The sequence below is a fragment of the Tiliqua scincoides genome, chromosome 4 (genome assembly GCF_035046505.1).
Source record: "Tiliqua scincoides isolate rTilSci1 chromosome 4, rTilSci1.hap2, whole genome shotgun sequence".
Taxonomy (NCBI): Eukaryota; Metazoa; Chordata; class Lepidosauria; order Squamata; family Scincidae; genus Tiliqua; species Tiliqua scincoides.
Window position 1 is genome coordinate 144,179,096 of NC_089824.1, and position 24,507 is coordinate 144,203,602.

General features: G+C 40.3%; 1 protein-coding gene across 1 annotated transcript in view; it reads right to left on the reverse strand.

Moving 5' to 3' along the window:
• Window positions 1–671: 671 nt before the first annotated feature.
• ST6GALNAC5 (ST6 N-acetylgalactosaminide alpha-2,6-sialyltransferase 5) overlaps window positions 672–24,507 on the reverse strand; it is a 95,774-nt gene continuing 71,938 nt past the window's right edge. The window contains exons 3-5 of the mRNA XM_066624583.1: window positions 16,140–16,549; window positions 8,042–8,149; window positions 672–903 (exon numbers count right to left, since the gene is read on the reverse strand). Of these exons, the coding sequence (XP_066480680.1) occupies window positions 672–903; window positions 8,042–8,149; window positions 16,140–16,549 (750 nt within the window). The remainder of the gene's footprint in view (window positions 904–8,041; window positions 8,150–16,139; window positions 16,550–24,507) is intronic.

Consider the following 24,507-nt stretch of genomic DNA (forward strand, 5'->3'; position numbering starts at 1 on the left):
GATAACTAATATACATGTGGGCATCATTCTCTTGCAAGAATGTATGGCAATGCTTGCTGTGAATGGCTTAACGCAGTGCCCAAGAAAAAAAAATAAATACTGTACAATACACATTGCTTCCAGATCAAATATTAATTACATGCTAGATAGAATCATCCTATATTTCAAAGAGAAAATGTATAAACAAGAAAGCTGGGCCTGAAACCAGCAGCAATATAAATCTTCAGTTTTTGAGGGATTATGAAAGATAAAGAACCATATCCTTGTGAAATAGAAAAATACTGGATTGCATTAAAAACCTCCACTAAGTAAGTAACTGTTAAATGTCACTATGAAAACCCAGTGGCAATGTGCCTTAAAAACATAATGAATTAAACATCTTTTTAAATTATGCACATCATACCACATGTTTCTCTGTTGTCTTTTTACCAAATCACATACACGTAGGTGAGGCTGATAACAGAAGTTGAAATACTTGATTAAGATACAGTTGGATACCAAATGTTCTTTTTAGGTATTCCTTGGCAATAACTTCCTGAATACTGTAGCAGTTTTCATCCACAAACCCTGTTAACCTTCCTTTTTCAGGTTGGCTTGCTGTGATATGATGTTCAATCCCCTGAAGCCTGATACAGTAGGTGATTGTGATTGCAGCCTTGTGCGTTCATTCCTCAGAATACCAGTTTAATCTTAGCATGATTTATAGTAAGTGACTCTGGTTTCCAGTCTGGCTGAAAAAAGTGAATATTGAATGTCCGGGCCCAGTTCTCAAACACTCGTTTCTCTGTGATAAAGCGATGATGACTGCCCTTTCTTCCCCGTTCATGAGAAATGTACATCGTACATTCATCAGGTCCCAAAGGTTCATAATAATGATAAGGTACTGAAAGATGATTAGGATCCCTGCAAAAGGGCAGAAAAAAGACAGATGGAGGTCCAGACTTATTTCATTGATTAACAAGGGAGATCATCATTAATGAGCTGATGGGCTCATAACTGGGGTTTTAATTCAGTTGAAACTGAACATTGAACATTTTCAGAAACAGCATTGTAAGCAATATTGAAATGATTAAGGCTGCAATCCTAACCACACTTTCCTGAAAGTAAGCCCCACTGAACAAAATACAACTTACTTCTGAGTAGACCTAATTAGGATTGTGCCCTAAGATGGATGCAAATGCAATATTGCCCTATTTTGTTATTTAATATTAAAATAAGTTGCTCATAAAACAAGGGCATTTGAGTACACCACAGTGTTACATTGAGCATGTGGTGCTTGATGCTTGAAAGAGAGGCAGGTAGGGGTGTGCATGTCTGTAGTGTGTGGCTTATTTTTGAGATAACCTGTTCAGTGGATTGAATAAACTTCCAAGTGGGAGCTGTTCCTAGCTCTCTGACTCCATGACTCAAACTTAAAAGCCGCCGCGGACCGCTTAGCCCCGCACCGGAAGCACGGTTTCCGCCCCCGTTGAGGTTTCCGCCCCTCAGAGAGGCTTCTGTGGGGTTCTAGTGGCTGGTGCCTGGGACTTTTGCCCCAGAGAAGTCTATGGGAGGTACTGCTTAAAAGCACACCTCCTTGTTACCTATGTATAGTCCATTCCTCAGCCAGTGTCACAGCATTTTTAACTGAAATAGAAGTCAGTTGCAAAGAAAATAATTTTATTTTCCAGTTAGTAACTTTAGTATATTTGAATATTGCTGCAACCAAGTCTGAACCCTACCCCCATGCTTTCCTGCAGGGTATGTGCAACTGGCACACTGCATTTGGAAGATTTGCCCAAAGCCTGATAATTTTGGGCACAAGTCAGTTTAAATACTTTCCATCTCTGTACTGGCCACGCCTTCCTGGAAGGAAAGTACCTGCATTTAAATTCAAGCAATATGAGGAAAATACGTATAGACTTATCCTCATGTTTGACTGTCCCTCTCTTTTAGAAGGGGTGGGCGGTGGGGGGAGGAGAAACCATGTAACTAAAATACTCCATGTGCCTATAGCTTGGGTACAGTTTGCTGCATTCCCACAAAAAGATATGCCCCAGTTCAAACACATCGCTCTGGGAGAATGGAAAATGTACAGGTGACCTGACCTCAATAGAAGAACATGGTGTTATGGTCTTGAGTCTGTCCCACTTGTACCTGTAGTGAAGGGAGCTGCCCTAGCACTAGGACTCAAGCCTGAAAAGAGCTCTAAGAATTGAATAATAGCACAATCTGATCCCTCTCTCCCGCTGGCAGAACTAGTGTTGAGCCAGCGGAGGCTGGTTGAACAGAGCAATGTTGGACAGCAAGAAGGGCAGATCAGGCCTGGGGTAGGATTGGCAGCTGAATCCCGATGCCCTTCCCGTGCCTGATTCGTCTTCCCAGGTCAATGCGGACTTGCACCAGAGACTGAACTGAAGCAGGTCCAAGTTGACCCATAGTGGCTGCTGGGGCGTAACCCACTCAAGGGGACAAATGCCCTTTTACCTCAAGGAGGCCTCCAGCAGCTGAAAATTCCCAGTGGGACAGAGTGGTAGCCATGCTGGCACCAGTCCTTTGCCACACGAGGATTTAGGTAGGTTTGGGCCATAAGGTTGTTTAAGATCCAAATTACCAGAGTTTCAGCTTTTAAGATGATTTTCTAAAACAAATTTTAAGCTACATTGTTGATGAAGAAAAACTGAAATGTGTCAAGCATTTTTCCTAAACAGATACAAGTTATGGAGTGGGTGATAATCTCCTAGCATCAACACAATAGTCTTCTTTGCTAAACTTTACTGCAATTCTTCTGCTCTGCTGGGGAAAATTACCCACAGCCAAGCATAAGGGTACTGCCCTCACCTCCTTCTTTACAAAAGCCCTCTTAAATGAGGGGTAATGAGGGGCAGAACACCTTGAAATTGGGAACATAATGGAGGACAACAGACTCTCTATCAACCAAGAAATGAAGAAATAATTTTTAATTTATAGAAACTTGTGGGCTTTTGTGTGCGATGTTGAGAGTGGGAGTGTAGGAGAAGAACAAGATATCTGCAGAAATTAATGTATGTTCCACTACGCTTTATGCATACCGAAAGACGGTTCAGGAATCTGAAAAGAAATGACAATGCACTAACTACTACAAGCTGTTACTTTTGGCTGTTGCTGTTTCCTGTGTTTCTACTTGAGCAGAAAAAGACCTCTCACCTGCTGTCTGGTACTTATGAAGGCATCCTGTGGGCTACAACATGACATACTGTAAGATGAAAACATACTTTCCTAGATTCTATTTGGGGCTGGTTCAGGTATTATAGATTTCTCTGTGCAATGTCTCCCCCAACCACCATCAAGCTTTAGTCCTGTTAACCAGGTAGAGAAGCACATTGGCAGTGATAGTTCTCTTATAGTTTAGCAGGAGCAGAGCAACTATTCCTATTCATCCTAGCACAATGCCTGTTCCTGTGGCTGTTTCCTAATGTTTCTCATGTGTGTGTGTGTGTTTTCTTTTAAAGAATGTGAGCCCCTTTTGGATAGGGTACCAATCTTCCGTTCAGTTTGCTATGTAAACTGATTTGTAATTTGTTGTTGAAACACAATACATAAATATTCCAAATAATAATTTGCACAGACGTAAGGTGACTTGGCCCTTCACCCAATACAGATTCAATCTCCTGGAAATTACCTTTACAATCACTGCCATGCTTTTCTGCCATTTGATTACAGAAATAGGTTCTAGAAGACCACAGCTGTATCCACAGAGAAGCTGAGTTGCATGTTCTCCCAGCCTGGCCTGCCATATGGGTTCCCATTCTGCGTGGGAGGAGGCCAGAAGTGAGACCAAACCAGGAAGATCCATTCTGAAATGTTGTCGGTTCTTGAAAGAGAGAACCTTTATGATTGTAAAAATCCCCTTGAGGGATTTAGAAATGCCTGCCTATGTAAACCTCCTTGAATAAAGTCAGCGGAGTAATCTGATGACCAGAAAGGCGGTATATAAATACCTAGTTATTATTATTATTATGTTAGGTTTTCATAAGCTCTGTTCAGACCTTTAGTTCATGCATAGAATGAATTCATAGAGACTTTCTCCCCATGATGGGTAAAAACTCTCCCTATATTCAACATTTGGGTCTGCAGCCAAATTTTGACGATAGGAAGTTGGGGTTTCAGACCCTATTAGTGGGGAAAGGCTACCAGGGCACAGCCTTGGGGGCCACACATTTCTTTCATGGAGAGTCTGAACCAGGGCTACAGTATAAATGCATACCTGGAAATTGGTGAAAATTCCATAGAAAGATTCAAGGCAAATGGTAGGTGGTGAGGGCCCAATGGGAAGTTGGAAATGTACTCTTTCTGCTAACATAACTTATAGGTATGTCTGCATAAGACTGACAATAATTCCATTAAGAAAATGGCATATGTTAACGTTTGAATTCGATTTTAATAAAATAGTTACAAAACTCAGTATTACTTTGATGGGTTATTGTGCAACACTTAACCTCTGCAATGCAGTTCCTCATTATGTTACTTGCCCATTCTGAATATCATGTGTATTCTACTATTCTTAAAATAACTGCTACTTTCCATTTAGATTAGTGCTGAACACATTCCATCCAGCTTTCCATTACACAACACAGACATTAATTTTATATTAAATTGCTTTTCTGAATATGAGTGTTTCAGAACTTATGTACATACGTGCTGGAAAATGTATAGCACTTTATCTACCAAAGACATATTTTAAAATGAAAATAGATATGTGTACTTTTAATGAAATAATTTAACGATTTATCAAAATAGTCTGAGATTCTGTTTTAAATTGTCATATTTCCATTCTAACTAGCAAGTCTTCTATAATAACAAATATTGAGTATATTAAAAGGGGGAAAAACACACCGGATTGATGTGCTTTTTATTCCATAAATATGGATACAGATGCCCTTATCATCAAGTAAACTTGAGCTGGGATGCGTTACGTGTGTCTCTACATATATTTGTGCTGAATTCTACACTTAGCAGATGGATGTGCTACATTACCCATACATAGTTAATATAATAATATGCAAATATCCACATTCACCAAGCAAAAAGCTGGAAGGGGCAGTTTTCTTTTAAGGGAAGAATAAAGCTCAATGGAGAAACATCTGCTTTGCATGGACAGATCCCTGGAGCCTACACAATCCCTGGAGCCTACAAAGAGGGCAGAGAAACTCTGGAGAGCCACTGCCAACACTGTGTGAGCAGTGTTGAACTGGATCAATGGACTGACCTTAGGAAAAGCAGACTCATCTGTTCCTTGGCAGGGTCAACTCTGGCATTACCAATCACCTATTTAGTAGGGTTATTGACTCCTATGAGCAATACAGTTCATCTGGCAGGGCAGAACGAGAGATTACAAAGAATATGGAGGGGCTGGTGTTCTGTATTTTTTGTTTATGCCCTCTTCTGGGAAAGTACATCAATAAATGTAGTATAGTACTATAGCACATTCGGATAAGTGGTCAATGTGTACTCGTAGTTTTCCATGCTCGTGCTTACTGATTTTGGGGGGTAGGAAAGTGCCAAGTTGCATCTCTCAGGGAGGAAAACACAGAGTGGTGGCAGTTCTATGCTACTTGGGATGTCACGTTCCACCCAGAATCATATACAAGGGGCTGAGGATAGACTGCATTTTTATAGTTTTGAGTACCGGGAAAATACAACAATTCTTCTAATTTGATGCAATATCTGGATAGCCTACCATAAGTGAGCAGTAAATAAGCAGAAAAAAGTGATCATCTGAGCTGGGAAATCACTAGTAAAAGCAAGTTTGCTTCTTTCACACTTCCAGTAGGACATTTTGCAGAGCTGTTAAAGGGAACTAGTTCACAGCAATCCATCCTTATTCATCTCAAATATTTAAACCAAGATCACATGCCTCTTGGTCTAGATGTTAGTGACAATCCAGCACTGTCAGGGACAGTCTAAAAATGTTATCTCTGTAGTCTGAATAATCAGATTAAGAACAGCATGTTAACTCCCTTCTCTGCAATTAAATGTTCATGCTAGCAAATGAAATGCACGAGCAATTTATATGAGGAAACTGATAGTCATCCTCATTTATTAATATTAAAACAGATGCTGTTTTACTACACAGTGATACTGGACATTAATCAGTATTTGGTCAGAGTTAGGCGTACTTATTAATATCACAGCTAGAAGGCATTTATAGATGGCAGTTTGTAAAAATATACACTTCCTTGAATTGGTATTATGTGATTGGATACATTAGAACAACGCATAAGCCTTCTCATAAAAGATGTAGATATTTTAATTGTCTCCACTACTCCCAGTCCAACAATTAACACCAGAAATACCGCATGAGCCCCTCATCTACGCTTAAGATGTACAAGGAGTGCCCTTTTTACTATACCATCGATATGGCAAATCAGGCACCCAGGACAGGTAGAAAGGCATTCTCAGTGACTGTCATTCAATTCTGGAAACACAACTCTCTTCAAATACTTGCCTAAGGGCCCAATCCTATGCAGGTTGACTCAGAAGTAAGTCCTATTGTGTTCAATGGGATTTACTCCCAGGAAAGTGTAGTTAGGATTGCAGCAATAGTCAAAGAAAACTTATAGAAACATCTCAACACCTTATCAGGGTTAAACTCAGAGTTGAGGTTAAATCAGTTGAGAATTGGAGGTTTTAGCATACTCGCTGTTGTAATTTAGATTTTAATCCTATCTTTTTATACTACTCTACCAGTAGTCAACCTCCCCAAGCCTTTGGGGTGATGCAACATTTAAATATGAATTAAATATTTAATTTTATTTCTATTTTAGCATAGTTACAATTATTATAATGTAGGGGTTCTTAGATGCTGCATTCCTGATTGAGCTTTCTTGAGCGTTGATTACAGAAATAATGAATTAAGGGCCCAATCCTGAACTCAGTGCACTGGCTCAGTGCCAGCACGCTCTGTTGCAAACGTGCCTTACCGCACGTTTACAAGTGTTACTGATGGCCCAGTGCCAGAGCTGGCCCAGCACGAGCACATGCTAGGACAGCACCGATTGGAGGCTTGCAGGACTCCACTAGGCTCTCTGTGTGAAGTGCCGGGTGGCAGAGAGGTGAGTGGGGGTGTGAGGAGAGGCATTCCAGGGTGGGAGGAGGTGGGGGAAGGTAGGGAGAAGGTGTAACAGGGCAGGACCGGTGGAGCTGACCTCTGCCAGGTCTGGAGCCCTGTGTTGGGCCTCGCAGTCCGACATGAAGTGTCTTAATTCTGCGCTGGCTAAATAGCAGGGATACTTTCCTCGTTCGGGGAAAGGGACGAATGTCCTCGTCTCCCAAGGAGCTGCTGCCAGCTCCCCAGTGCGCTTAGGATGCTGTGGCAGCCATTTTGGCGCCACAACAGCCCCAAACACCGGGAAGCTCAGGATTGGGCTGTAAATTCACCAGGGTTGAGTCATCCTGGATCCTCCATGAAGTCAGCAGGTGTGTGGCAGAAGCCACACCCCTTTTACCCATATATGGTTAATAGAAAATTAAAAAGCCATGAGAAATAGCCTTAATAAAAAGGCACATCAACACAGCCCTAAAATGACTGCTTGGTTAAGTAAGCTGTCCTAAAGTAGCTACCAATCCAAGAAAACAGATCATAGACAACAGAACAAACCATTCAATCTCTGGAATGAATGCATATGTGCACACACTATATTTCAAAATTAAAAACTCCTTTGCTGATTAAGAAGAATCTATTTGGAAAATAATATAAATGAATTTTTTGCAAAAAAAATTTTCCCCGAAGATTAATTTTATGCCAATTACAGCAATACTTTTAGCTGATATAAATTCAGAGGCTAAAAGAAACTAATAAGATGTGGATTAATTCTCTCACAGTACAAACAAAAACGTTTAATATTTTATGCAATGCAATTAAATGCTGTTTGTTGTTTTTTTGGAACCTAATCATGGGACCTGCTAATTAAGAGCTTCAGGAAAACCAAAGATATGTTTCCTGGATAGTATAAACAGTTTCATATATTTATCCGCAACACCGAGTTTTGCAAGCGAATCATAAATCCAGATTAAAATTTACCTGCAGAAATCTGGTGGCACCATTCCATAGACGTCTATCCTGTCACACAGCTCTAATGCAATACTCATTGTAAACCATCCAGTGCTAAGCCAAGTGTTGGATATCTTCCTGAAAGCAGAAACAATTAAGTTTCCAAGGTGGCAAATAATAATGGAGACAGATAAGTCAATGTTAGTCGCAATTTTTCAGTTAGCTATTAAAATGCTAAGAAAAGATTATGAACATTGGGCAGCTAACAGCTATTTGTAGCCCCCCCCCCCACTATGTAATAGGTTTATTCTTCTGGTCTATGAATACATGTATTTGGTATTGGCTTTTTTTGTTTGTCTTAATAGTGCAGACAAGGTGGTATTATTTACCTGATCCTTTTGTTCCCAGTATAAACGTCTAAACATGTTCTTGCTTTATTTTCACTGACTGAAAAGGACAGAAGGAGTTCATATCTACACCTGGTTAGTGGGAGAGTCGCTCTTGCTTTTCCACTTCTACTTTTTCCATTTCCACTATCCAGTTCAATGATCCCACTGTAGTTATGTTTCAAGGTGACCAAGGGCATAATGCTAAGCTAACAATAGCTAGTAACTGCATCTAAAATGTAAAAAGTAGAAACCACTATGAATGGTCCTAGCATATATTTCAGAACAGCCCTGAACGGCTTAATTAGCACAGGACATTGCTACACGTTGTAGATGTAGACACCACATAAGCAATCACAATTACATTTAACAGGACAGCATTTTATGAATAAATCTTATACTGAGATCACTTTGTAATAGTTTTCTAAAAGTGTCCCACCTGTGTCAGAGTTCTAATAACCTTATGAACAGCAAACGTCATCCTTCAAGTTAACTGTGTGGCTGCTGGGCTATCATCACAATACACATCTGACTAGTCCCATGTGAATCTTACCACAGAATAAGTTAGAAAGAAAAGAATGACTGTATGACACAGACAGGCTGTAATCCTATGCGTAGTTTCCTGAGAGTGAGCCTCATTGAAGACAACTGGACTTGCTTACATTGACCATGGTGACCTTCTGGGCCAAATGGCTAAGTTGGAGGCACCGTTTTGCGGTGGTTCTGCACCTACTTGGCGGATCGGTCCCTGATGATGGTGCTGGGGATACCTGTTTGACATGCTGTTTTATTGGTGTTTTAAGATATTCTTAATTGGAAGGCTTTTAATGTATGATTTGTGTTTTTAACTGTGATTTTATGTTCTTTGAATTTCTTGACATTGTTGTAAGTCACCTTGGGTCCCTTTGGGGAGCAAGACGGGGTAGAAATACAACAAACAAACAAACACTTCTTAGTAGATAAGCACAGGATTGTGCTGCCCCCTCTAACTAGTTACTTTGTAACAAAATCCCAGTGGTTGGCTATCAATGATATAAGCTTATGGGTGTGTTTCAAACTGTGACCACTGAGCCAAATTTGGCCCCAAATGGGATATCCCAAGTGGGATAAAGGTCAGTTCAATCAATGTCTAAGGCAGTGATTTTCAATCTTTTTCATCTCAAGTACTAAAATTGTCAGGGCACACCATCAGTTTTTTGACACCTTGCTGTTGGTGGGGCGCTCACATCCCCAATGGCCCTACTAATAAATGACCTTCCCCCAAACTCCCATGGCACACGTGCAGACCATTCACAGCACACCAGAATGCCACGGCACAGTGGCTGAAAATGGCTGGCTAAGCATTCATCCATGATGTTAGATACTGTTGTCAAAAGTTATCTGTAGTTCTTACCAGAAAATCTCAAGGCTTCAAAGTTTCAGAAATGCTCCATCAAGCATTTTGGGATACCCTCTCAAGATCAAGCTCTCACTCTTGTTCTCAGCAAGGAAACCTTAGGATTCTATCCAGTACAGTCAGAAAATGAATTGAATAATTTCTAAGTTCATAGAATAAGCTATATGTGAGACTGAAGCTAGATTTAAGTGGCTCAAAAATTTTCAAGAAGAGGCATGTATGTCAAGTTTTCCCATTAAGAAGCAGCATAACTTATGGTCCTAAACATCCAACACAAACCTAAGAATCAGAAAAAATAATTATTGCATTTCATGTCTTTATGTGCGAATACATTGCAAACAGTGGATTCTGCTGCCTTGGCTTATTTTCAAGCAGTGGAAAAATTAGTGGCTGCCAGTCTAGTAGCTGCTGTTTTTCTTAGTAACTGCCACTTCTTTTACCCACACCAGTGGCAGAGCTAATGTAGCCTGGTGCCAAGCTCAAAATAATGCCTTGGAAATGATGTCATGACTGGAAGTGGCATCACGCCTGGGCTTTTAAAAATTATTATTAATATTAACAATATTTATATGCCACTTTTCAACGAAGTTTACAAAGCAGTTTACAGAGCAAATCAAACAACAAATGGCTAATTATGTAAATAAATAAAAAGTGTGCCTTTACTGGTTAGAGATGCTGGGTGCAATCCTAACCCATTTTCCTGCACTTACAAAAGGGCAATGCAACTCCGAGGTAAGGGAACCAACATTGCCTTACCTTGAGGAGGTCTCTGTGACTGTCCCCCAACTGCAGGATGCAGTACATGCCCCACTGGAACAGCTATGCCAGTGCTGGAAAGTTGGTTAGGATTGCGCCTGCTGTGCCGGGGTGAAGAGGGATGGTTATTCTCCACCTGCTAAATATAAGAGGAGCACCACTTGCAAAAGTGCCTCTTTGCCTAGTTAGCAGGGGTAACTATAAACATGGAAATGAGAGCTGACTCATATTAGCACCTTATTGGTTCCATCCTGTATCATAACAACATTTCACTGGCTCTCAGAACAATGTCTCATAGGTCAGTTTTGAGTTGAGGAAATCCACTTTTTGTTCCTTAAGACAATTTTCATTTTCTGGTTAATTAGTCATAACATTTGATAGAATACATATATTCCAATGTGGTGTTTTTTGTTTTTTGTTTTTTGCATTCTGCATTAAATTACCTTTCCAATGATATATAACATGATGGTATTATTTGTATGTATCAAGGTTTTCACAATTTTAGCCACTAGTGTCAAGCTCAGCTTGTCACCCCCCCAAAGCTTGCTGCCCAGTGCAACTGCTACCCCCTGCACCTCCTTAGCTACGCCACTGACCCACACTGCCCTGGAAAACATTGAGTCCTCAGGCAATCGTGAATTTTCAAAATGGTGCCTATCAGGAGGCAGCTGTGCCTTCTGCATTTGCCAAGGTGATGGCAAAAATCAAGTTAAAAATAAGACTTTCCCCTCCCTCTTTTTAAAATAAACCTGAAAATGAATAGGACTTTCAAATGAATGGAATGGGTCCAGAATCAAGTACAACAGGGCCCCTTAATCAAAGACAAAAAAAATCCATGCACACTCCTATTAAATTCTGTTTCCAAGCTTTGTCTAGTCTGTACAGAATAAAAATACGTAATCAAAGTTATTTAAATTTTTTCACTGACAATTGTGCAGGAAGGCTAAGTCTCACAGGAATGTGTATCGTAGCCCTATTTCATAGATACTAATAATCAATAAGAAGAGATGTGATTTTTTTTCAGTGATAACAAAATAATAACACCTAACACTGCTTTCAGCACTTCTCATTTTTTAAAAAAAAGAGAAAAATACCCCCAAATCTGCAAACACACACACACACACACACACACACACACACACACACACACACAGAGTCACCCTATTCCAAATTGACTGTGCATAGACTGTGGCGGCATCTGCTGACCATCTATATCACATACCTAGTACACTTTTAAAGCTATTATAATTTCTAATTATAATTTATAAAAATGTGCTCTTGGAATAAAAACATTCTTGCAGAAGAATATTTCCTGTTACATCTACTAAGTTGGAAAAGGAAGAAAATGAAGGCATATCATGTGCTTATTAGATGTAATCATATACTCTTATGTGATAGAGCAACAGACTGTCCCAATAACTCTGTGGTGCATACTAAATTACAATTAAAGGCCTTTCTGCTCCATCACAATCTCATTTATAATCTCTGTGGAAATACTCATCCTGCAGTTATTTCATTTATGCTTCTTTTATCTAATTACTATAATATTGGTTCTGAATCATATTTTCTTAATGGCCCCTTATTCAATTATAAACTTATTCTCAACTACAGTTACTTGGAACTGGTATTGCTTTGTGATATCAAAGTATATTGTTCTGCAGTATGCGTCATTTGCTATCCCATTTAATTTGCTACATTTTCATCCTCAGAATCTTAAAATAAGACTTTTTAAATAGGATATAATGCATCAGTTTGTCTTTTCAATCGCAATGTTAAATATTATTATAGAAATTGAGGTGTTGCATTAAATGTTATATTTACAGCTCAAACTCTATCCCCACCAGAGGAAAGTAAAAAAAAACTTTTTTTAAGGTAGTCTTTTGGCCACCTATGTGCCTCCTCAGACCTATGTCAACTATGAAGCTTGATTCTTGCTCAGATATGCTGTAGTGATCTCTAGGTTAGTGCTGAGAACTATGGTCACTCCTGGGAAATCTGATACTTCTTCTCACCCTGCAATCACATCACAGCCACTCATACAGTCATGACCTGGCTGCAACTGAGAGTAGATTCATTGCCACCAGAAATGTCAAAACATTACATTTCCACCCCTTCACCCAATTTTTTTTTTTTGGGGGGGGGGGGGTCCGCCTGCCAACCAATAGCCCTTACACTGAAGAGGGAGAAGGATCAGTGGCAGACCTCACCAGCTCTGCGCCTAGGGCAAAGGTCTGAAATGGCACCCCGCGCAAAAGTCCGCCCCCTCCACTCACCTTAGGCTCATGAAGCCTCACCCTACCTCAGCCCACGTCAGGGAAGTCTCTCTGAGGTTCCCTGATGCTATAAACTGTGCTTCCGGAAAACCAGAAGCACAGTTTCCGACCCTGGTCGGGAGCCTCAGAGAGGCTTCTGCGGGATCCTATAGGCTCATGCCTGGGGCATTTGCCCCATCAAACTTAATGGTAGGTCCGCAACTGAGAAAGATGGGAGCATACTGACTGGCCTTCTTGCCTCACTTCTTGCCCGCTCTCATTCACACATCTCCCATACATACAATCACATACACATTCAAGCTTTCTCTGGGTAGCGCACTAGGCTGAGCAAGACATCAGAGATGGGAGGCCAACTGCTCTGTTTGCAACATGCTAGGCAGATTGGTTTTATTCAAATAAAAAGAAAATGTTGATTGGGGATTAAAATGAAACAAGGAAAATGAAACAACCACATTCTATACGAGCTCAAGAGGCAAAGTTCAAAATAAAAACGGAATCTAATACTTGCCTGACTTAAAGCATCTGCCTACAATTCAGCATCATCACAGGGAAAGATCTTAAGACTTCACTTTTTTCTAAGACTTAACTTTTTTCTAGATCAGGGAAAGATCTTAAGACTTAACTTTTTTCTAGTATCAATGCTTGTGGCTTGGAGGCATCCTGCCAAGCTAAACTTAAACCCTGCATATCTTGCTCTCTACTGTAGCTGGGCAGTTTTTTAATCCCATCTTTGGGAATGTAGCCCCTGAAACTGATAAGCTAGTTTCAAATTATCCAACTGTCAGGGTGTGTGTGGCGGGGAGGGGGGGTTTGTTGGCACTCCTGCTTATCTACCAAATCCCAGACAATCCAAGGAGGCTGCCTCTGGAAGGCTGCTGGGGCCCTGCCAGCCAAGACTGAGCGGCTGTCCTCTGTCTCTTCCTATGGATCTCAGATCAGAGGTGGAGAGAGAGTTCAGAGCACCCTACTGCTCCTCTGCCTCAGGGCTTTTACCAGTTTCCTGGTGTTCTGGAGCCTTCTTATGGGCTAGCCTCCAGCTCTCCACCATCCCTCTCCCATACTGACCCTCTCCTTATATTCCCCTGGCTTTGGTCAGTCCAAGATCCAGGTCTACAGAGCTTGCGTCCTGAGTACACTTCTGTACTGCAGCGAGTCATGGACTCTTCGCTCACAACAGGAGAGGAAACTGAACGCTTTCCACATGCGCTGCCTCCGATACATCCTTGGCATCACCTGGCAGGACAAAGTTCCAAACAACACAGTCCTGGAACAAGCTGGAATCCCTAGCATGTATGCACTGCTGAAACAGAGGCGCCTGCGTTGGCTCGGTCATGTTGTGAGAATGGATGATGGCCCAAATGAGGAGTGGACCCCAAATGATCTCCTCTATGGAGAACTCGTGCAAGGAAAGCGCCCTACAGGTAGACCACAGCTACGATACAAGGACATCTGCAAGAGGGATCTGAAGGCCTTAGGAGTGGACCTCAACAAGTGGGAAACCCTGGCCTCTGAGCGGCCCGCTTGGAGGCAGGCTGTGCAGCATGGCCTTTCCCAGTTTGAAGAGACACTTGGCCAACAGTCTGAGGCTAAGAGGCAAAGAAGGAAGGCCCATCGCCAGGGAGACAGACCAGGGACAGACTGCACTTGCTCCCAGTGAGGAAGGGATTGTCACTCCCGAATCGGCCTTTTCAGCCACACTAGACGCTATTCCAGAACCACCATTCAGAGCGCGATACCATAGTCTTTCGAGACTGAAGGTTGCCAACATGACATGATGGTCAGTCCTCTCCACTTCCTGGTTCCGTCCACCCAGACTGGTCGCTGCCTGGGTCCTAAGCCAGGAAAGCTTCTGGGTACACAGCTTATGCCTTGCAGCTCCTCAGCTGTTCCATGGTATGCAGTGGCCTGCACCTGGCCCTACTGAGGCCTTTGCAGCCTCTCCTGGCCTGCATGCAGAACTGCATCTCCCAGAAAGGCTACTCCCTGGGTGGCATAAATCCATCCCTGAACACCAAGGTTCAAATTTCCTTCTCCAGCTGAACTACTGAGCAACTGAACTACTGAGGAGACATGAGCTGAGGTTATGGTTACAGCTATTGTTCTCTGGTGACTCCAAATTACATTTGAAAGACGAAGGCTGTAACGTCAGGGATGTCAAACCTGTTTCATACAGAGGGCGAAAGTTAGTATTCATGCTGCCTGCTGAGGGTTGGAAGTGACATCATTGTGCAACAAGTGACATCATTAAGCAGATGATGACCAGAAACAAGCACTTCATTCTCACATCAAAACTCATTAGCTGCAAATGACGTGAAAATGGTGTAGACTTCTAAAAAGCTTAAAAAGACATGTCTGCTTTTATAAATGTCATAGTTCATACTAATGTCAGAGCATTGCAACAGCTTGGAATGCAAAATGCTTACTTCCACTTACTTCCTGTACCTCATAAGACTTCTATTGAAAATAATGATTTTTTGATATGGAAAGAGCATCTAACTTTACCTTAGATTTACTCCTCTCCACAGTGAGCTCTTAATTTATACATAAATATGTTAAGTGGTGCTTGTGCTGTCATCACGTTTGTGCTATGTAAAAACATAATGAATGCATAAGTAATAGAAATAAATGCATGTTCTGATGGGAAGAACAGAAGATCTAGTTTCCAACATTATCTGTAGAAACACATTAGTCATCTAGAGAGTAACTTATTAAAAAATTGATTTGAAGCTATGTTTGTAAGCCATAAATGGACTCATAAAGAGGTAAGTATCATATTAACTTGCCTTTTCCTTGTTGGAAGTGTGAGATGAGCATATCAGAGGCACCTAATGTATGAATAATGTGTATTTGTTTTACAAGAAGCTTTACTGCTGCAATGTTCCAAGAACGCTTATATTCAATAAGTAGCCATTATAATTCACAGAATGGCAACGTTGGTTCCATAAAGTAAAAACCCATCAATTTCAATTTTTCAAAACTAGTAAAAATCTGCTTTCACGTATATTACCTAAACAGAGATTTAAACTCAGTATCTCACTTCTTGCTGTGTTGCTCTGTGATTTTGTTTGCCGGCTATCTATGGCACACATGGGTTTTAACATTAAAAACTGATGGGCAAATAAATTATTTGATTGCTTACATTATGCAAGACAAGTGTTATCATTTAACACACAACAGAAAAATCTTTCCAAACAACAAAGACTACAGAAAGCCAAGAACATCTTTGCAACTTATCCCATTGGGGGACATACGATTAATATACATTATGTTCTACTAGTGCCATGAAAATAAATTTTGATTACACACTAGTTTCTTACCGGTCTTTTCCAGTTTCCCGTTTGAAGAGATCATCAAATTGAAGCATCTTGTGCCGAGATATCATGTATACTTTTAATTGAGGTAGTATCTGATTCATCAGTTGCAGATTATTATAAACTAATCCTTTTCCATCTCTCCTCATGTAGCTGCTGGGACCCCAGAAGATGAATACTGTCCCTTGGCTCATATTTAACAGTTCATTGCGATTTCGCAAAATTCTCTGGATACTGGAATGAGCAATGACTCGTAGGCTTGTCTTATTTCCCACATCTTTTCCAAACCCCCGTGTGGGTGCGTCATTCATTCGTATTATGCACTCCGTCTGGTCAATCCTGTCACCTTGCCGGCTTCGCAAGAGATGTCCAGAGCTTGTTACCAGGGCACAGTTTGTGCAATGCATTTTCAAAGGCTGCAGAAAAATATATAATTCAGTACAAAGCATGCCTGAATTTTCTGAAAATTAAAGAAAGAATAAGGAGGTATTGTTTTAAAAAATGATTGAATGTAAATGGTAGACTTCCAATATTATCTCCCCCCCCCCCTTCCTGGAATGAGATCACCTGTTAGATCACATTCAGTCTGGAGAACAGATTTTCTTTGATCCAGCAGCCATGAACACACAGAAAGAAGGTCAAGGTGCTTTCCTTCCTAAGATATCAGTGTCAGCACAGATAAAGTTATTTAGAGTAGAAGAATGATGACAGGAGGAGGGATGGTGATGTACTGACCATCCTCATCCTTCCATCAGGCGATTAGTATTAGAGAGGCTTTAGAAAGTTAAATGGTACATTATATATAGTACTTGCTAGATGAGTGGGAGGCTTGAAAGAAGAAGAAAAGAAGGTCTGCTTCAAGTAAGTACATATACAGTACCCTTTCTTCTACCTCTGGTGATATGAAGCACCAGAACTTTTACTGTGCCACTTAACATCTGCATTTTAAGGAATACGAACATTGCTGGATATTAACTTTTTTTTCTTGCTCACCAATTTGACGTTTGAGCTTGCTTCAAAACACACCTGAGTCACTGGACTGGGGTGACTGTACTCACACACACAAGGATCTTGACGTTCAATTGAAGCATTTTTTCACTCATGAAAATAGCACCTAGGGGAGCATGTGATCAGGATTGGCACTATGGTGAGGGCAAAATGTTAAGCCTACCATTGCCGAAGTCCCTCTCCATTTCAGAACCCCCCCCCCAAGCAAAACAAATGAACTACCACACATATTTAAGGTTGTAATTTTGGGGGGTTTGCCCTCCATGCTGTCATATGCCATACGACATTTGGTTGCATTTTTTTCTTTATTTGCCCTCCGCATTGTCATCAGGTAGCCAACACAGCACTGCGATTTCATAATATGTTTGAGATTGCCATTTCCAGGAAAGAAAGGGAACCCAATTGTAAAACAAATGGTGCTGAAGCTGAAGATCAGACAACATATAGGTAGCAGACAAAGTAAGAGGGGTGGACAATGGGTGATTCGGGAGGTATTTCATCACACTGAAAACATTCACTGCACTATATTATATATTATATACATACTGTATATTATATATCATATTTCCTAGATATAAGGCATTACATTCCAAATCAGGATGATGGTGATCCATTGGGTAGCTTTTCTCTTTATAAATGTGTCTGGAAAATGGTACATTTTTAAAAAAAAGATATACAGTACATAATTTCACATATTTTCTTCCAATGCTGAGTAAATTCCCAAAGCCCTGAAGTATCAGTATCATCTCCCACCATTGATTATTTCAGCAGTAAGGACAGAAGAAATGTCAAAAGCATATAAAGACTGTTGAGTTATTAAGTCCAAGTGCTTTAGAGTAAGTGGTGCCAATAAAATAGGAATAACTTGTCAACTGTGATGTTACATTTTACAGTGTTACATGAGAATATGTAGCCAGTCTTTAATCGTGGGAGTGACAGTCCTTGCCCTGTAGTTAAGCCTGCTACTGCGCTTATAATGTTGCCCCAGTTTTAGCTCCACTTTTTTTATTGTACCAGCTGGCCACTTTGTTAAGCTGGATCACGGACTATTACAAAATTATTCTATAAAACTGGAATCATTTAGAGAAAGTATTTTCAAACTGTGTATCATTAAAACAAGCCATTATGCATAGGTCCAGAAAGCCAAGAGATTTTTTTTTCCTGCCTCATCCAATTAGGATCCGATCCAGCCGCAGTTGAGCACTTTTTGTTTCCATCGAAACAAGGATACTTCAATAGTATTTAGCTTTCGGATCATACCCTTATGCCTGCTAAAATTCAGTGGGTTTCTTTTTTTAAATTTTTTTACAAGCCTCTTGTATCTCGGCTGGATTGAATGTCTCCCAAAAAAGAGGTGGGGTTAAACCTCACTTTGAACTGTGTTATACTGTTCTGCTGAAAAATTTATTACTGAAATAAATTTAACAATAACTTTATCAATTGCTTTTAACAAGGATTCTGATTAGCTTAGAACTGCTTATAAAACAGGATTTCAATCCAGAACAGGCATACTTAAAACAACTAAAAGAATGGTAAATCAAGGACAAACTGCATCTTGCTGACCTGTATCTCTGTCGTAGCTTCATGATCACATTTTAGGTGGTATGCTTAAGGGAATAAAATTCACAACCTGTCTGATATAGGCAGCATTGCCCTCATTGCCACCCATTCTATGACCCCAAAACAGCTTTTCAGGTTCACTAGTGTGCCTAGTTGACTCTTGCGCATGCAAGTTCAGGGATTACTAATTGTATGCTCTCTGCTGTGCCACTGCACCTGCAATTCCTAGCACCATAATTACTTTCCACTGAGCATAACGCATGACAAGCTACTGTAGCATATTCAGCATAAAAACCTTGGTCCACCAAGTTATTGAGTGCCTTCAGGACATGACAAGAGGCTCTTAATACTTGATGAAATTAGGTCCCATGATTTTCTGTGGCAGTGAATTATCTATGTGCCATTAGATACACAGCTAGCATGTCTTCATATATTTTAATCTCATGTGTCCCTTGCAGTTCTTAACACAAAAAGAGCTGAAGTCAGCATGATGACATATCACTCCACTTAGCATTAGAGACATATATGTATGAAACTATTTATAAAATCAGTGTTCCATGGTATAAAGTAGCAGTGATGGCTGGTATTGCTTAATTGAGCAGAATGCAAGACACATTTAGGCTTGTCTGGACAATGCATTTGCTTGATTTCTAAGACCGTAAACATTTTTTTCTAACTGCTACCGTTTTTGAAAGGTAAAGAGCACCAATCAGTATATGCTCATAATGGTGGTGTAGCTAAGAGGGTGCAGGAGGTAACAGTTGCACCGGGCACCAAGCTTTAGGGGGGGGGCAACAAGCTGAGTTTGACACTAGTGACCAAAACTGTGAAAATCTTGGCATGTATGAATAATACCATCATGTTATATATCATTGGAAAGGCAATTTAATGCAGAGTGCAATTAAACAAACTGCACTGGAATATCTGTATTCTATCATATGTTATGGCCAATTAACCAGAAAATGAAAACAATTTCAACAAAAAGTAGATTTGCTTAACTCCAAACTGACCTATGAGACTGTTTGTTCTGAGTGCCAATGAGATGTTATTATGATACAGCATGGAACCAATAAATAGAAGTTATAACTTTTATTTATTTACTTAATTAAATTTGATTTTGTCATGCAAGGGTCTACAAAATGTTCTTAGACCCCAGGTTGTAGATAGATGCCTTAGTTATGCCACTGACTAGGGGGAGGCAGCAGAGCAAGTGGGTGGTGAGCTGCTGGGGGGAGGACGTGGGTTCCTCCCAATTTTCACCTTTTAAAAAGCCTGGGTGTGACATCACTTTCGGTTGTGACATCACTTCTGGGGCAACATTATGAGCTTGGCACTGGGCTACATGATCATTAGTTACGCCACTGGCTCATAAACTATAGTTTCCTTGTGGCAAAGATTATTGTGTGGAAGTATTTAATGAAACATGATTTTTTGTTTAAAGTAATTTGAAACAAAAATATGGGCTCCCACCATATTCCTAGTTTCACTTATGTGTGGATCAGGTCCACGGGACCCCCCTGTGTGCCACCCAAGCGTGTCCCCTCTGGGGCTTCCCTGGTCCTCCTAATACCTTTTAAGGCATAAAAACATCACTTCTGGTTTTCAGCCAAAAACCGGAAGTTGTGTTTTTGGCCAGAAATCATCATTCTGAACCTGACAGAGACTGCGGGCAGATGCGTGCGGCCTCTGCTGGCCTCAGAAGACCCTCCAGAGGCAAGGGTTGCAGAACACTCCCCCCTTCTGGAGAGGGGGACGTTCCCTCATATCTGTGGTTTCACTTAACCATGGGGAATCCGGAACAGAACGCCCATGGATATGGGGGCATGCCTGTATAGGTTGAGTACCCCTTATCCAGAATTCTGAAATATGGAATATTCTGAAATATGGAACTTTTTTGAGTGCTAACGTAACTTCTTTTTTTTACATTTTTGCCTAAAGAAATAAAATCACAAACTGCGTTATGATTTTCATTCATAAATATGCATTACTATATTCCAGAGAGACCTATCACTATGGATTCAAATATTCATGACATTTGGCCCAATCCTATTGAGGGCTTTTGCTGGCCGTTGATCTGTTGTGGTTGCTGGGGCTTACCCTGGGGCAAGGGGACAAATGTCCCCTTACCTTGAGGAGCCCTCTAGCAGCTAAAAATCTCCCAGGAGTGTAGCTTATGTCGGTGCTGCAGCATTGCTACACATGGATTTAGGCAGGATTGGGCTGTTTGTAAACTAAGATTCCTAATGCTGTATTTACATACCTTTCCCTTTATACACTCACTTGCCACTTTGATGAATTACCTACCGGAGGTAGAAAGGTAAACTAGCTGCTTAACATCATGCTGGAAAAACAAGATGAAGTGCTAATGAGGTTAAGGAAAATGCAACTGGTTCACTTAAGTGTTAACATGAATTGGAATAAGCTCTTAAGACATTTTTGCACAAATCAATCTCAGCTAGTTCCTTGCCTACTTAGCTATAATGTATTTCTTTTCTTTTGAAAACATGCCAGCAAACCCTTACATTCAAAAGGGAATAAGGACAACATGCATTTTTGATAGAAAGAAATGCCAATGTCCCCCAAAAGGGCAACAGCTAGCAATTGTTTATTTCAATTCCACACTAATAAAACTAAATTAAAAAAGTTTTTAGTTATTCAAAATAAAAGCAAAGTTCCCCACAGCATCTTCAGAAACTTTGATCAATTTGCATAAAGCGGTTTCAAGACAGCGCAGGTAATTGATCAAGGCAAAACAGAGCACAATTCTACCTGGATGTTGAGCTGACCAAATTCTGCTGTGCTGGCCTATGACTGCTGCAAACGTACCGAAAAGCATGCTCGCAACAACCTGTGAGCCAGGTAGGCTGGCATAAGGACACATGCCTGCCTCCCAGTGTCAGATCCGCCACCAGACCTGGTCGTGCTGGTCTAGGGAGGCTGGCATGGGGGGGTTTAGAGAGAGTAGTGGGAGGATGGGACAGGGGCATTTTTTGGGCTGAGCCTGGGAGGGCGGGTAGGACTGGCCTCAGCATCTTAAGCTGGATCCAAAACCCTCTCCCAGCCATCTCCCAGCCAGACTGGCAATTTTGCTGGTGTAGATCCAAATAGCCCCATTGGGGTGGCTGGCACATGACAAGGGGTAAGGGGATAAGGGGAGCCAGCCTCCCCCTATCTTGCACTAGATACAGCAAAGGCCACTTGGCCTGCCTGTTCCAGTTCAAATTAGAACTGGGCTGTGAATCAATGAAAAATTATTTATCATCTGGGATGGTTACTACTAGAGATTTAAAATTTCTGGAAATTTTGAAGTTTGGGAAAAAATCTCAGTTTTTTTCTGTTTTTTCAGAAAAAATTAAAAAATTTCAGAAAAATTGAAAAAAATGCTACATTAGCACTTTTTTTTTCTTTTCCAGATTGAAAGTCATTCTGTTACTTTAGGAACATAAAATATGACTATGGACAATTTGACTTGGAATAAAATTATCACAACTAGCATATTAAAAATATAGTGTATCCAAACAATTATTACAAACAGAATTTACTTTTTTTTATAATATTTATTTGTAATTGCAACAAATGGAGCAACAATCTCCTGAACTGTTTACTAGTGTATGTGGAACAGACAAAAAACCTCCACAAAACAATTTTTAAAAATCCAGAAGTAACAACTATTCATACTTCACAGTATTAAATAAAAATAAAAAACCCATTCTCATAAAAAGAATTGAGGAGAGGGAAGTGTATAAAAGGGAGTAGGACTAAGTTTCAATGAATGGGCATGAAATTTAATCAGAATCATTTTCTGAGCTGTAATGATCAGTGTCAGTTTCAGTCTTTGCTTCTGTAGCTACTCTGTTGTGTCTGTCATTATCACAGTTATTTTGGACTTTAAAAACTGAAGGTTTGCCCGGATTGAAACAAGCTTCTCTATCCTTTCACATGTCCGTTTATTTTTTGATTTAGTGTGAGTGTTTCCAAACATAGACCAGATTCTTTCACATGCTGCTGAAGATGGAGGAATCTGAAGAAGGCGAGAAGCAAGAGGAGTCAGAGGCTGTGTTGTGCAAAGACCTTGCCACCATGTTGCAGGAGGAATATGTTTGGCAGAATCCCAGATTGCATTCCTGGACCAAATCCCTGAAGATGTTCTATATTCTGCAACATTTGAAAGTACCTTCCCAACATCAAGTCCTAAACGTGATGCTTGTTTTGTAATCCAGTCAAATGCAGTAGCAGTGCTATCATCACTTATATTTCCACCTTTGAATCTTGGGTCCAGCAGATCTGCAGCAGCATGAATTGAATGGCAACAAAATTCTTCCCTTTTTAAAATAAAATCTTTCACTTTACTTTCTTCTATAGTTGTAAGTGGAGATATACTGAGATTTTCAAAAACAGTTGTTTTTATCTTGGTCATTAAATAAGGAATTTCTGACAAAAGTGCACTATCTGATTCAGATGCAGTGATTGCTGCAGCAATTGGCTTTAGAATCTTCAGGGAATTTTGCAGCTGAACCCAGAAGACATCCTGATCAAGAACAGTGTTTCTCACACTCCTGGGTACTTTAATAGCTTCAACTATTACTGTTTCTTGAAGAGCTTCTTTGTTTTTTAGTAAACTTACAAAGGAGATCACCACTCCAGCCCACCGAATTTTACTACAGAGCTTCAGGGTCACTATTTTGCTCTTTGCATTTTTTTCTACTTGCTTCTTCTTGAATACTGCTGCTACAATATGAGTACCTTTTACATGTTTTATAACTTCTTTTGCTCGTCTATAGATCATTTGAAGGGTGTCCAGTTTCATAATATCATTAAGAAGCAAGTTGAGCCCATGAGAAGCACATCCTATTGCAGTAATATGTCGCTACTTCTCCATTATGATCTCCCATGCTGCTTTCATATTGCTGGCATTGTCAGTCAGCAAAGCAAATACTTTACCACTCCCAATTTTCTGTAGGGCTTCACATATTTTACAGCTGATATACTCTGCAGTATGTCTGTTCTCGCCTGTTTCAATGCTTTTGTAAAAAACAAGTTGAGGTGTTATAGCAAAATTTATAATTTCTTCTCCTCTCACATTTGTCCATCCATCTGTAAGTAGTGCAAGACACAGTGCTTCATTAATTTTTCCTTGCACAGATTCCATGACACGCTCATATTCCAACTCCAAAAGAGGCTTGCTCAAAGAATGTCTGCTGGGCAAATGGTATGATGGTCTTAGTAATTTCAAAGCTTCCTGCCAGTATGTATTTTCAGTTATTGAAAATGGTGTTCCAGAAGAATATATTGCTCTTGCAAGAGCTTGATCAATTTTTTCCTGACCTTCAGGTGTCATCTTATCTACAAATGAAGTTACTGAATAATTTTTGGATGCAGTTGTCTTCAGTATCTGTTTACTTGAATATGCTGCTGATGGGACAACACTTTGTGTTGCTGCTGATATTACAGATGGAGTAGAAAGAGGACTTCTTGAACGAGAACGTTGAGAAAAACTATGTGCATTTTCATCATTGTGGTCTTCTTCACTTAGATCCATGAAGGATTTTTTAATATCTACAAGACACTTGTTACATACAAGAATGTGTTTTGTCATCCTGGTAGCAATGGAAATGCATATTTCATCTGACAATATTTGCAAATCACATTTTTCTTCTCAGAAGAACTTGTAATGTGAAAATGCCTCCATATGCTAGATGTTGGTCTTACCATTTTCCTGAGGGGAGTAGGAAAGAAAAACAATTTAATGACTAGTTTGCAAGAAGACACTAATCTATGGTTGTGGGTAGGGAAACTAAGGAACCAG